At 41.3% G+C, this 13,537-nt stretch overlaps 2 protein-coding genes across 4 annotated transcripts; one reads left to right on the top strand and one right to left on the bottom strand.

The window, feature by feature from the left end:
- Window positions 1-2,044: 2,044 nt before the first annotated feature.
- On the bottom strand, window positions 2,045-7,730 carry eloal (elongin A, like). 3 transcript variants are annotated; one of them, XM_073481729.1, is made up of 11 exons: window positions 7,647-7,730; window positions 6,842-6,898; window positions 6,642-6,754; window positions 5,636-6,527; window positions 5,459-5,558; window positions 5,213-5,380; window positions 5,023-5,120; window positions 3,404-3,584; window positions 3,161-3,269; window positions 2,530-2,636; window positions 2,045-2,304 (listed from the first exon to the last, which is right to left on the bottom strand). In XM_073481729.1, the coding sequence occupies exons 1-11, from the start codon at window positions 7,725-7,727 to the stop codon at window positions 2,243-2,245; spliced, it is 1,968 nt and encodes a 655-aa protein (XP_073337830.1). In that variant the 5' UTR covers window positions 7,728-7,730; the 3' UTR covers window positions 2,045-2,242. The 3 variants fall into 3 exon arrangements, with proteins under 3 accessions (XP_073337830.1, XP_073337831.1, XP_073337832.1); XM_073481730.1 differs by having other exon boundaries at window positions 5,459-5,555; XM_073481731.1 differs by lacking the exon at window positions 7,647-7,730 and adding an exon at window positions 7,553-7,629.
- Window positions 7,731-9,073: 1,343 nt separating this feature from the next.
- Window positions 9,074-12,961, top strand: klhl31 (kelch-like family member 31). Its single transcript, XM_073481732.1, has 3 exons — window positions 9,074-9,118; window positions 9,947-11,149; window positions 11,237-12,961. The coding sequence occupies exons 2-3, from the start codon at window positions 9,975-9,977 to the stop codon at window positions 11,967-11,969; spliced, it is 1,908 nt and encodes a 635-aa protein (XP_073337833.1). The 5' UTR covers window positions 9,074-9,118; window positions 9,947-9,974; the 3' UTR covers window positions 11,970-12,961.
- Window positions 12,962-13,537: the final 576 nt, after the last annotated feature.

Below are 13,537 nucleotides of genomic sequence, written 5' to 3'. Positions count from 1 at the left end.
TTATCACTACAAGCTCACTTGGTCTTGTATGACCAGTAGTTTATTGTGGGTAGTATGGTTAGCCAATATTAGCAAACACTGCTGACAGCTTGTAAGACCCTTCTCTTGTGCTACCATCTTCTAAAGATGCACTATGTAGTTTTTGGAGAAGGAATTCAAACTAAGAATTTTAATATTTTCAATATTAATGAGGTAATAATGCAACCTTAGTTTAGTTATGATCAGATTAGTATTATTAACAATGTAAAGTTGTTAATATCAGCAACACATCATCTAGCTGCAACATCAAAATGATGCTTTAACAGTACTAATGTAATATTAATGATCAAACAATATAGCCTGTAACACAGCACTGAGTTGGGCCATTCTGCTCTATAATGAGGACTTTAATTTCTATACTCAAGAATACATTTTTCTGCTAATACTTCAGTATGTTTACTTAAGATTTCGAATGTAGAACTTGTAATTTGATTGTTACATTGCAGTATTTGCTACTTTCACATAAGTAAAACATTGAAATATTTTCTTCCATCACTGTTATAGTCTGTTTTTAAAGTGATTTAGATTTAAACTGTGCTTTAGTTCAAAAAAAGTCACTTGCGTGGCTGGATAAACCTGCTAGTTGACCTCAAGGCAAAAATAAGCTACTGGGCTGCTCTTAACCAACCAACCATTGCTGCCCCCTTCTGTGCATTTTGTACAGTACTCCTATGAGTAATATGATGACACTCAATTTAGGAATATGCACACATGAACACAATATCTGCTAAAATTATGGTCGTATAATTAAGTTTTCTAGACACAAAACATGATAGAGCCTTCCTTCATTTCAATTGCTTGATGAAATATCCATCCTTGATGGGATTTTTTCCCCACTTTGCTCCATTCCAGGTCAGAGGTCAAGGTCAGCTCCAGCCCTCTGCTGCACAGTCCCCTTGTGGCAGGACAGCCTCATTAACCATCAGGTCATATGGCCTGCCCCTCCAAGGTTAGCACCGAACAGCTCTCTACCTCTGTTAGATATTTAGATGATTAACAGTTAATAAAATAATAAATTAATTCCCAATCTGTTTTTTAGAGATCAATAAAGATGTCTCCTTGTTGCCCTGTATAAATAGATTCATGAGAAGAGACTTGCTCACTCAACCTCCAGATCCTTTTACCTACGGTTACATCACATGAAAAAAGCCCCCAAAAGGTTGTTTTATACGAGACATAGCAGTTCACCTCCAACCAATGAATTAAACATGAAGTTGGATTACTGGTGCAGCCGTAGCGGGCTGCCACAGGTGGTGCTGAAGGCTGCAGCAGTCTCACAGCCTCCCCTTTTAGTATCTCAAACAGTTGTTCAAACATATCCCAAAAAAACCCAAAATAGACAGCAAGAGTCCTTGAGAAGGCAGACAGCAGTCTCCTTCCCCCGTCCATAAAAGAAGGCAACACCACAGGGATTACAGTGAGATGACAGAGAGCTGCTTTCTTTTCATTGTGTGGAACAATTTGTTGACCTGTGTTCATAATCATTTGGCTCAAAAACAAGTGGATGAATTCACAATTTGGAGCTGAACAAACAAAACAGGGTTGAAATGGATAAATTCTTTATAACTGTCAATATGTTTCATAGATGACATTCTAAACTTGCACAGAACTTGAGCAGAAAGTATAGTTGATGATCCATTTGATATGAAAAAAGCATAACAAAAATATACCACCAGCAATTGACCTGATCTCTTAAATTTGTGTGTATTAAATCAGGTGTTATACTTTCTCATGGGTTCACTTTCAGTTTGTTCAGTTTAGTGTTAGAAGAGGTGGGACGTAATGTTATCAAATATACTCTGACATCAGATCGTTGACATTCATTGAGGTTAATCTGAAAATATAGGTGTTGTTGGGTATTTGTTGGAGAAATTTATAAATATACAGAGAACGCTATACTCTTCTCTATATGTCCTGTAGAGGGAGCCAAACCCCATTAAATAACCTACCAACTGACCTTGTTTAGGTCAAACTGGCTGAAAGAAGACATATCAAAGCACAGAAATATGCTCATTTCATTGTCCATTTAATAGTGAAGACAACTCAGTTATAGAGAAAAAAACATGGTGACTGCCTGTATATTCAGACAAACACAGAGTAATCTAAGGTGAACACAAGCCTGTTATTGTCCAAAGTTAATGAATGATAGAGTGCACTTTCACCGCACCCGCACACTGTAAATAGCGAGATCATATAAGAGCATTTATCTGCGTCCCAGCTGTTTCTTAAACGCCTTTAAGGACTTTGCCATCATCGGAGCAACTCCTGTGTGAACAAAAAATAAGTGATAACACGCACAAAATGCACATAATCAGGTCTACATACGGATCTATATGCATGCAGTAGCTTTCAGTCTGACCTTTGAAGGAAATTATTGGATTAAAAAAAGAGACAAACATGATAAATATCTGAACAAGCCAATGTGATGGCGTTGGAAAGCTGTAGCAAACCTAACAACATTGCATTTACAACATCTTTCTGTCAGCTCACTTGTTTTTTTGCGAGGGTCTTGTGTATTTCCTGCCCCCGAGGAGCTGCTGCTGAACCTGCTGGGCTCGTTGCAACTGGGCCTCGATCTGTTGTCCTGAACCTTGACACTGACAATTCAAGAAATAATAAAACAAAATTATTATTTACAAAACAAACACAATGCAGGTAAAATGACAAAATGAGTGTCCGTCTACCTACAACGTTAGACTACTGCTAGTGAGCACAACATCCCATGTTGCGACGGTTAACAAAAGGCCCCAAGGCCGTCGCTAACCAGTGTAAAACCAGTTTATCCAGCACATTGCTCCAATTCCTGTGTTTGGCTAAGCTCACCCAAAAAGCATTTCACCCAGTGTTATCACATGAGTCTCTGACAGATTATGACCTTGCTAAGCTGCTGTTGTCGAGTGATCACTTTGTAGTTGAGGGCTTTTATGTGGGAGAGGAGCAGAGCAAGCACAAGGCTTACCAGGTGTAAAAATGTGCAACAATGCCCCTGTTTGCCTCTCAAAGTCTTTGCCCTTTGTATGAACTTTATTATCAGGAAAACAACAAAGCCGAAATGTAAATAACAGAGTTAATCACAAAATAGATATTTCTCTGTATTTAGGACGTTGGAGGCCACCTGCACCTGAGCTGATGAGGCTGCTGAACAGCAGTTCCATGAATTTCCTGCTGAATTCGCACATCTCTCGGTGGCTTGGCAACAGTGTGAATAAATGCCATCTTCACCTGCCGACCTAAAAAAAAAAAAAATGTTACAGCGTACAGGACAAAATAAAGAGCAAACAATATTTCTCTATCGTATACAGTGTGTATAAAATATTGTGTTTCTAATGTTTAACAGTTTATAAGTTTATTTCACAATGGATACCTTTGGGTTTGTTAGAATGTGCCGAGACGATGCTTTTTGTCAGTCTTTGGAGTTTCCTCTCCCTCTCCTCAGACAGCCTGACGTACATCTCTTTCCATGATTCATACTCCTGGAGTTTGGAGTCTTTGAAGTCCCTCTGGCAATGTTTCCCCCACAAGTGGTCGGTCACTCCTACGTAGATCTGTCGAAACAAACAGTTACAGGCCGAACAACAAATAAACACCTGTATGCTCAAACAAAGTTCTCCCTTCGTCACAAATTTTACAATAGCTTCAAATACAGATCTCTACCCGAGGTTTACAAAGTATGGGTTTAACAAACCAAAGACATAAACATAAAATGGCTCCTTAGAGCTCGTTGGTTTCAGTTGTTTCGGAGAATGTTGCAACTCTGTTTTTTTGCTATGAAAATCCAGAAATGTTTTGTGGACTGCAAAACTTCACTCGACTTTCCACATGGGTGAGCTCGTCTTTTACGTTACTGTTCAGATGAACATTATTATACAAGACTTGCTGCACAAAGCTGCACTCTGGATTTTCACACTTCACAAAACAAAAAGAGCACAGCTCAGTGAAGGAGATCAGAGATGTGGTAGGAACTTTACAGCTCAGTGGTGTTCAGAAAGACATCACTGATCATTAGAACTTGTTGAAACGTGCTTGGATGAGATACAGCAGCACCAGGATGACTTTCACTCCTCTCAGCTGAGAAGCAGATAGAAGATAAGATGATCATTTTATATATAGCTATAACAGCTGTATGTTAAATAATTACCATGGCATTACAGGCATTACGCATGACATCTCAATGAACCAGCACCAACATACAAACAAAGACTGATGTACACAATAAATATCTATTTAACTGGCAGGTTATCACGTGATGACTTGAAAGCATTCGTCAACATGTCAGCTTTGCACACAAGACATCTAATAGGAAGATTTACTGATTCCATATTTATTTTCACATTGCTAAAGATTATACCCTTAAAATGTAATGACCCCATGGCCTTTCCTCTGGATGACGTATAGTTGTAACCAGAGCTGCAACGATTACTCAATTGAAGGACAATTGCTTGTTAACTATTTTGATAATTGATTGTTTCAATCATTTCTCAAGCAAAAAATGTCAAACAGGTGCTGGTTCCAGCTTCTTAAATGTGAGGATTTGCTGCTTCTCTTTGTCATTTCTGATCGTTAAAGAGGAATCATTTGGTTTAAGACTGATGCTTGGATAAAAGAAGCGATGAGAAGATAGCATTTTGGCATTTTTCAAATGTTCATAGACCAATTAATTATGAAAATAATTGGAAGGATAATTGACAATGAGAATAATTGTTAGCTTCACCCAAAGTTGTGAAATGTGAATTGCTCCCAGCTCTGCAGGATTTACAGCCCAGTTGTATTTTACTATTCTGCTGCAACAATGCAAATTCCCCCCGTTGTGGGACTAATAAAGGATTATCATATATAATGTCAATGGCCTTTGCCCAGGGCAATGTTCTATTTATTGAATCTATGAATTTGAGCTGCTCTTAAAGCAAATATGTTGTCCCGATCAGAGCTAAGCAGGTGTGCCTAATAAAGTGTCCACTAAGTGTGCACTAGATGTATTCTTACTGGGTTGCATTCTTCGATGCGTAGCAGCTGCTCCGGTGTACACCTCTCCAACACCGGCTCGAGGATCTCAAACGGGACTCCGCCAGTTTCATAAAGCACTGAGAAGAGATCCCTGCTCCTGAATACAAATCCAACAAACTGACTGACTGAACAGAGTCCTGCGAAAAACCTTCTCTAAGCTCTTACTCACGGTTGATGTTATTCTGGAGCGTGCGGATACACTGCTGGTGCAAGCTCATCATGGCCGGGAGGAAGACGGTCTTGGCACCGGAGTACACCTGCATCTTTTTGTTAAGTCGCTGGCCGGTGAAGCCTGAAGACTCTTCAGAGACGTCACAGAAATCTGACTCCTTCTCAGCTTTAAGACAAAAGAGCGGACGTCATGAACGAGATAACTAGTGCGAAGATAAAGTAAGGTTTGTTATAGATACAGTACCTTTCGTCTCAAAGTAGTCAACACTGATTTGCTTTTCACATTCGGACAGAGTAGCGGGTAAAGGGATGTTCATCAGCTCCATTACAGACTCCTTAAACTGCTGAAATACAAGGGATTATCAGTGGATCATTACCTGCACTACAGAGGTTAAACTCTTGAGATATCTGTAAAATATACCTGTTTTGGAGAGGAAACATTTAGAGACATCACAGGTGGCTTGTAAGGTTTCATGCTTGGATCTTCTGCTGCAGTCTTGTTCTTCTTGAGAGCTTTCTTCACTCCTGATCTTTCTTTCTTCTTGAAAACATTCACGTCATAGTTCAAGTATGATTCAAAAGACATGGAAGGTGCCTCGCAGTCACGTTCCTTGTCTTTGTTCTTTATTTTGGCCTTTTTGTGTTTTGGATGTCCCTTTGTTTCACACTCCTGCTTGTGTTGTTTGTGCTTCTCTTTACTTGATTTTTTCCTTTTCCTGTTTTGAGCCTCTGAACTCCTCGATACTCCTGAAGACCTGTCGTCTCTGACATCGCTCAGTCTAAAGGTTTCTGAGTGTTTCTCATTGGACTCAAATGGAAAAGAGTCTTTGCCTTCTGTTGAAGACTCTTTTGATGGCTTCGATTTCTTATTTGACTCTTTTTCAGACCGAAATCTTCCACTGTCACAGCTGCTTTTTGAGGCCTCCCTGGAATCAGACCTGGATTTCTGATGAGTGTCGTCTGAGTTATTGATTACGACCTCTCCTGATTTTCTGTCACTCTGATCATTTTTCTTTTCCTTGGAAACAACTGATTTTTCCATTTCATCCTCTTGGATTTCAATTTTCTGAGAGATATCATGACCTTTTTCTTGATTTTCAGTCTGGTCCTCATGTCTCATCTGTTCTTCACATTGTTTCTCTGAATCATTTTTCCTATCCCCTGTTTTAAAGAGGGCCTCATCTGAAGAGTTCTGACTGTTGTCATAAGATGTTAAGCAATTATTGTTTAAATCCTCCTTTGTCAAACCATTATTTGTACAGTCTTGGTCCTCTGGTTTGTCCGTAAAAGACGCATCTGCATCTTCTGTGTGGCTGCATCAAGGAAATGTTCAAGATTAACACGTCAAATACAGAAACATTTAAGCACAATCAATCATATTATAATGTATATTGTTAAATAAAACTAAAAAGTTGAACACACTTCACCTTGTGGATTCCTTAGGGACCAGTCTTTTCCAGCCCCTAACTAGCGACTTGGCAAATTCTCCCGCCTGTTCATGCCTGCGCAACGAGTTAACCGTTTTCCCAATTCCAGTTTCCTAATTTATGTCCAGACACAAGTCAAAGATCATTAAACTTGTCCAAATACATAAACTCAAAATACGTTCTTTGCAACAGAGACTCACAGCAAGAATGTCTAATGTGATATCCAGATCCTTGAGTTTCTGCAAAATCTTTAGAACCTGGAAAGAGAGTAGACACATCAACAATTTAGGACAAAAAGCAGCAAAAAGGTGAAGTAAACTGAAGAAAACCCCACATGCCAAATATGGCAGTCCTGGCTTCGGATCACCACAGTTGCTGATTGTGCATTCAGAGCAGAAGCTATGTATGGGAGCCTCACACACCCACTTAGGCTGCTCCTTTTACCTCGAACTATAAATGGATAATGCCACTGTTGGCTGCTGTAAAGTCTCACTATATAGCCGAGTTGGGTGTTTTCAGGTTGTGCATTTTAAATGAATTTGAATGTGTTGACAAAGTGAATCCGAAGATCTAAACTGGCCAATTTCTCCTAGAAATCCATCTATATGTAAAAGTAAAAAAGTGACTCCAGCAGGCCTGCAGGGCGGCCTGATGATGGACAGCAGCCATAAGTTGAACAACTGCAGGAGCTGCCAATTTTAGCCGGCAGGCACCTCCCATTTAAACAACCTGACCCCCACAGTGAGAGGGTTCAACTGCTGTGTGGCAGCAGCGCACATGTCCTCTGTCCTCAAATGATCAGAGATACGAGAAGATACTGAAATTAAGACATCAAATGAAGGACGGTGGAGTTAGTTCAGCCAATAAACACAGAGGAACTTCGGACACTGCCTTGAGATCATTGGCTGTACCGTGAAACATCTAAAGAAACGTTTCTGTTGCGCTTCAGCTCGGGTCCGTCTATTGTGCGCACTCATATGAAGGAGAAGTAAACACTTTATCTACCGTAGCGGACTCTGCCGTGTCTGTGAGCTGAAGTTTGAACTTCATGACTTTCTTCTTCACCACATCAGAGCTGCTGGCCATCACGGTGACTCACGTGCGGCCGTCTGCGCACACCGGGCCGCGCGCGCCCGTTGATGACACTATTATAATGGGCGGAAATGATGTGGGGTGTGTGTTTTGGTAATTATGTGACAATTCATATCAAGAACACATTGTTGCTGCATGTATTCTTCTTCTTCTTCTTCTTCTGGGTAATGGGCAAAACATAAATGAAGCTAATTAGGGATCCAATTATCTGTGTCAGGTTTTGGCCTTAAGAATAAAAAAGCACCATGCACCTACAGAAAGAAATCAGTGTCTCAAGCCGTCCTCCAGGTCCCTCTTTGAAAACTATTGGCCTTTTGAATGGACATACAGCGTTGCCAAAAGAGAGATTTCTGATCCTTCAAACCATGAACAAACAATTTAGGATGACATAATGATTTTCTCCTTTCCAAGAGTTTACCCAAAGAGATGCATGACTCTGAGCACTCTGTTGCTGAAAATGAGAGGAAAAAACAATAAAAGTATTTCAAAAATCTGCATACATGTCAGGTGTAAGCAACCATCCCATCAGCCGGCAGGGTCTTGATCAAACTGTTGAATTCACCTTTTTGTAAGTCTCTAGAGACTTCTAAAGAGAGTTGCAGGAAACAGTTTTAAGTGTATAAAAGGAGCAAATGACAGGTTGGATAAGGAGTGTGAATGCAGGTATTAAAAAGAACAGGTGATCTTTGGATCCAACGACATTTCATCAAACTATAAAACAGAGGTTAGACTTGTATTTGCTTTGTGATCAATAACCTAAAACTACCCAGGCGCAGGGTATTTTTAGATGATGACTTATTGATCACAAAGCAAATGCAAGTCTAACCTTTGTTTTCTGGTTTCACACTTTTAAATGCGATGGTAATTAAATGGTGCTCATGTCTTGAGAGTTTCCTCTGCACACTTTAGTCTCTATTCTCTCAAAATAAAGTCTGCTGATATCCGTTTGGATCATCCATGATCACATCCAACAATAAATCAAGATCATTCTTATTTTTACTTGATATCATTTATTTCCAATGTATTGTGCAACTAAATTATCCCAAAAAATAATTTTCCTTCTGGATACTTAAAAAAGATAACAAATGAGATATTTCTCAACAATGACCTGATGAAGCTCCTCATGTGATGTCCCATCGAGGATATAGGTCGAGCCCCCGCAGTATGTTGACATCAACTGATTGGAGGCTATTGTAGGACACTATATTGGGAGGTGGGGTGTAGGGTCCCATGCTTTGCACAATACTTGATTGGCACTCACTCCCCAAGAGGAGGAGTTAACCACATGTCCCTTTCAGCTGGGGTAACTGCTGCTCTCTCTCTCTCCTGCTCCAGTAACTGGAGGCACAAGTTCCTTCTTCCCCAGCCTCAACTTCATTTCTCAGGTATGTGGAGCTTTGCCATGCTTTATCGTTTGCCATTTTAGCATTGAAAAGGCAGTTTGGTGCAGTTAATGCGCCAGCGATTGTCGGTCATTTCAGAATGGAAAATGTGCTCTTCACTTGCTAACATGGAATTCAGAAGGCAAATTAACCGTTTGAAGCTGTTGAGCTTTTGGTAAAATTATTATTTACACAGTCAGGGTGACAGTAAGTTAAGCTAAGGGTTGTGGGTAAATAATGTGAGGAGTGGCTTTTTATGAAACTTTTTTTGTCTTGTAAATCGTCTTATTTGCAGCCTCAGGACAGGCTTTACAGAATTAGAGCAAATGAAGAAAAGTGACAAAAAAACGAATATTTGTCCTGATATGAAGTTAAACATTCAGAGGACATGAGGCCTGCTGCTCATGTCGCAAAGCCTATAAAAGGAACGTCATGGGTGAGCCGTCCAGCGTTGCTATTCCTGGACATACTGCTGATAAATTGTGACAGATGCAAAGAGGGGCATGTTGACGCACTCACATGCCCCAGCATCACCTGGTAGCACACATGCTTTCAGAGGTGTCTGGTTGGGTCTAAATACATTCTACTAACTCTAAAATGAGCGATAATGTTCCTCTTTAGACACAACAAGTTAAATGTGCAGGGATCTGACATTATTGCTTAATTTGGGGCAAAGACAACAGTATGTAGAAGTGTACAAGTGAATGTGGCATACCTTGAACTTCTCTGTATTTTCATTAGAAGAGAAGATCTGTAGCACATGACTTTATCTGACCAATGATACAGCTTTTCTGGCACTTTCCTAACGTGTTTAATTTATATTTTTGGAAGGTTTGGGCTGCGTTCTGCTGCAACAGCCATGGCACCCAAGAAGAACAAGACAGCTAAGAAGAGCAAAGGGGACATCAATGAAATGACCATTATGGTTGAGGACAGCCCCATCAACAAGATCAACGGGTTAAACACTCTGTTAGAGGGAGGAAACGGCTTCAGCTGCATTTCGACTGAAGTCAATGATTCTGTGTATGCCCCCAACCTCCTGGAGGGTTTGAGCACCATGAGGCAGGACAGCTTCCTCTGCGATCTGACGGTTTCCACCAAGTCCAAGTCATTCGATGTCCACAAGGTTGTCATGGCCTCTTGCAGCGAGTACATTCGCAACATCTTGAAGAAGGACTCATCCCTCCAGAAGATCGACCTGAACGACCTGTCACCTGTCGGCCTTGCCACAGCAATCACATATGCCTACTCTGGAAAGCTGACCCTGTCTCTGTACAGCATTGGCAGCACTATTGCTGCAGCCATGCTGCTGCAGATCAGCACCTTAGTGAAGATGTGCAGTGATTTCCTCATGCAGGAGCTCAGTGTGGAGAACTGCATGTATGTGGCCAATATCGCCGATGCCTATGACCTGAAAGAAACCAAGGAGGCATCGCAGAAGTTCATGCGGGAGAACTTCATCGAGTTCTCTGAGATGGAGCAGTTCCTGAAGCTCACCTACGAGCAGATCAGTGACTTCCTCTCGGATGATTCCCTGCAGCTTCCCTCCGAGATCACAGCCTTCCAGATTGCCATGAAATGGTTGGACTTCGATGAGAAGAGGTTGAAGTACGCGGCAGATCTGCTTACTCTCATCCGCTTTGGCACTATCTCTGCCCAAGACCTGGTGAATCATGTCCAGAGTGTGCCTAGAATGATGCAAGACTCCGAGTGCCACCGTCTCCTTGTTGACGCCATGAATTACCATCTGCTGCCATACCAACAGAACATCCTCCAGTCACGCAGAACAAAGGTACGCGGAGGCCTCAAGGTGGTACTCACAGTCGGTGGACGCCCTGCCCTGACAGAGAAATCTCTCAGCAAAGAAGTTCTCTACAGAGATGCAGATAACGTTTGGAATAAGTTGACAGAAATGCCAGCAAAGAGCTTCAACCAGTGTGTGGCGGTCTTAGATGGCTTCCTGTATGTGGCAGGTGGTGAGGACCAGAATGATGCAAGGAATCAGGCGAAACATGCAGTCAGCAACTTCTGCAGGTAGGAGCTAATTGTGCTTTTAATTTTGAATTTGTTAGTTTGTGTAGAATCAGAAAATAAATGCCTCCTCTCTCACACATTCTTTAGATATGACCCACGCTTCAACACTTGGATTCACTTGAGCAACATGATCCAGAGGCGCACCCACTTCAGCCTCAACACCTTCAACGGCCTCTTGTTTGCTGTCGGAGGGCGAAACGGTGATGGTGTCCAGGCCTCTCTGGAGTGCTATGTGCCCTCCTCCAACCAATGGCAGATGAAAGCTCCCATGGAGGTGCCCCGCTGCTGCCATGGCAGCTCCGTCATCGACGGCAAGATCCTTGTATCAGGAGGTTACATCAACAATGCCTACGCCAGGTCTGTGTGCTCGTACGACCCCTCCACCGACACCTGGCAGGATAAGAACAGTCTGAGCACACCTCGAGGATGGCACTGCGCCGCCACCGTGGGAGACCGAGCCTACGTCATCGGTGGCAGTCAGCTGGGAGGTCGTGGGGAGAGGGTGGATGTCCTCGCTGTCGAATCTTACAACCCCAGCAACGGGCAGTGGAGCTACTGCACTCCTCTTCACACAGGAGTGAGCACAGCCGGTATTTCCACTTTGAACAACAAGGTGTATCTCCTCGGAGGCTGGAACGAGGGCGAGAAGAAGTACAAGAAATGCATTCAGGTTTACAACCCCGACCTCAATGAATGGACTGAGGATGACGAGCTGCCAGAAGCTACAGTCGGCATTTCATGCTGTGTTGTCACCATCCCCACACGGAAAACACGAGAGTCCAGAGCCAGTTCAGTGTCTTCTGCACCAGTCAGTATATAAGGGTTTAGATGATGATAATGATGTAGTTTACATGTCTAAATGTCTCCAGCTTTTCTGTTGCAGAAATCCTGGTTCTAAACTCTACCAGTCGTCCCTTTTTCAGGACTAGGATGCACAGTTTAAATGATGAGCAAAAATGAGTAAAATGGAAGGATTACAAATTTGGGACAATGTTCTTTTAAAATTTCTTGTTAAAACTCCTTTGATTAGAAACAAATTGAACAATTTGAAAGCAGAATTCAGAAGCCTTGAAATGTATTTTGAGAATTTTAATTAGCAGAAATGGCATGATTAAGGTCAGATAAAGTTTGTGATGGAGACAAAGCAATAGCCATTTTTATCATTCTTAGACAGAAATTTACCTTTGGGGCCAATTCAGTTAAGATAATTTCATAAACCCTTTTTCTGTAATGTTATTTAAAACTCAAATGAAAGCTATAAAAAAAAAGCTATATAAAGGCTGCTATGCTAACAAATCTGTCTTTTTAACCCAGTGCCACAAAATTAAAAATACTAACAACACAGTAATTAGTAACAGTTATTAATAGTGAAGGATTTTGTAACAGTCGTGTCTGTCGTGACTAAAGCTACTGTGATTCTCAGATACTTGAACAGAATAATGAGGTGGAGCTGAAGTAAGTGTTGGCACCACCTACCAGGAGTAGGTGCTTGTCATTAGTGTTCAAACTCGCCACACGGTCATGCTGCAGCTTCTCTACATGCATCTGATGTACAGTATCCAGCAGTATGTTGGGTGATCGTCACAAACACTATCGGGATTCTGTTGGGAAAATGTTGGAATGATGAGGGTTGAATGGGTTCAGATGTGACAGAAAACAAACTATTTTGTAAAAAAGAAAAAGAAAAATATAACTTGGGAGTGATGTTGTCAGCCTGAGCTTTCCTGGAGGTCAGTACTCATGAATTCCCTGACTGCTCATGTCTTTACATTTATTGTTTGTTTTTAAATTAAAGAGATGAAGTGTAAGCTATACTCTGAGCCATGGTCATTTTATTTATAATCATGTTATTTTGTGAGTCGAGAGGTGTGTCTGCGTGACCCTATTATTTTAAAAAATCTAGTTCATGTTTGTTTTTGACCACCATCACTGAAGAAATCTGCATGCACACAAGATTATTTTGCTCTTTTTGCTCTCAAATCACATCTTTTTGACATTTGTAGTGGTGCCTTTTACTCTTTTGGGAAAGTATTTAAACGGCAAAGGTACAGTTGATATTGGCATAAGGCTTTATGGTATTCAAAAGTGTCAGCCTGCTGTGGTAACAGCAATGTACAGATTAAGTTTCCGCAGTTTTGCATGGTGTCCACAGCAGTATTTTTGGACCAGGAGGCCGTAGTGATGAGGCCATTTGGAGGGCTACGTTTCCATTTTCCATTTGAATCATGAGGTATGCACTTTTGACTTCCTATCTTTAATCCTACAAGTGTTGTCAAAGGGTGTGTATATTTCCAGCCAAAAGACTCAAACATTTGCATACTTCTTATATATCTTTACATATGTTTAAGTTTTCCATTCCATTAGAAGCTCACAGGCATCTAGTAAGTA

Source organism: Pagrus major, chromosome 15 (genome assembly GCF_040436345.1).
Source record: "Pagrus major chromosome 15, Pma_NU_1.0".
In the NCBI taxonomy this organism is placed as follows: Eukaryota; Metazoa; Chordata; class Actinopteri; order Spariformes; family Sparidae; genus Pagrus; species Pagrus major.
Note: the sequence above shows the minus strand (reverse complement) of the source record. Positions and strands in the feature narration are given on the sequence as shown.

Coding starts and splice junctions, on each gene's coding strand:
- klhl31 (XM_073481732.1), top strand. CDS start 9,975: ATGGCACCCAAGAAGAACAAGACAGCTAAGAAGAGCAAAGGGGACATC. Junction 11,150..11,236: donor GCAGTCAGCAACTTCTGCAG/GTAGGAGCTAAT, acceptor CACATTCTTTAG/ATATGACCCACGCTTCAACA.
- eloal (XM_073481729.1), bottom strand. CDS start 7,727: ATGGCCAGCAGCTCTGATGTGGTGAAGAAGAAAGTCATGAAGTTCAAA. Junction 5,559..5,635: donor ATGTTTCCTCTCCAAAACAG/GTATATTTTACA, acceptor CTTGTATTTCAG/CAGTTTAAGGAGTCTGTAAT. Junction 5,121..5,212: donor GCTCCAGAATAACATCAACC/GTGAGTAAGAGC, acceptor ATCTCTTCTCAG/TGCTTTATGAAACTGGCGGA.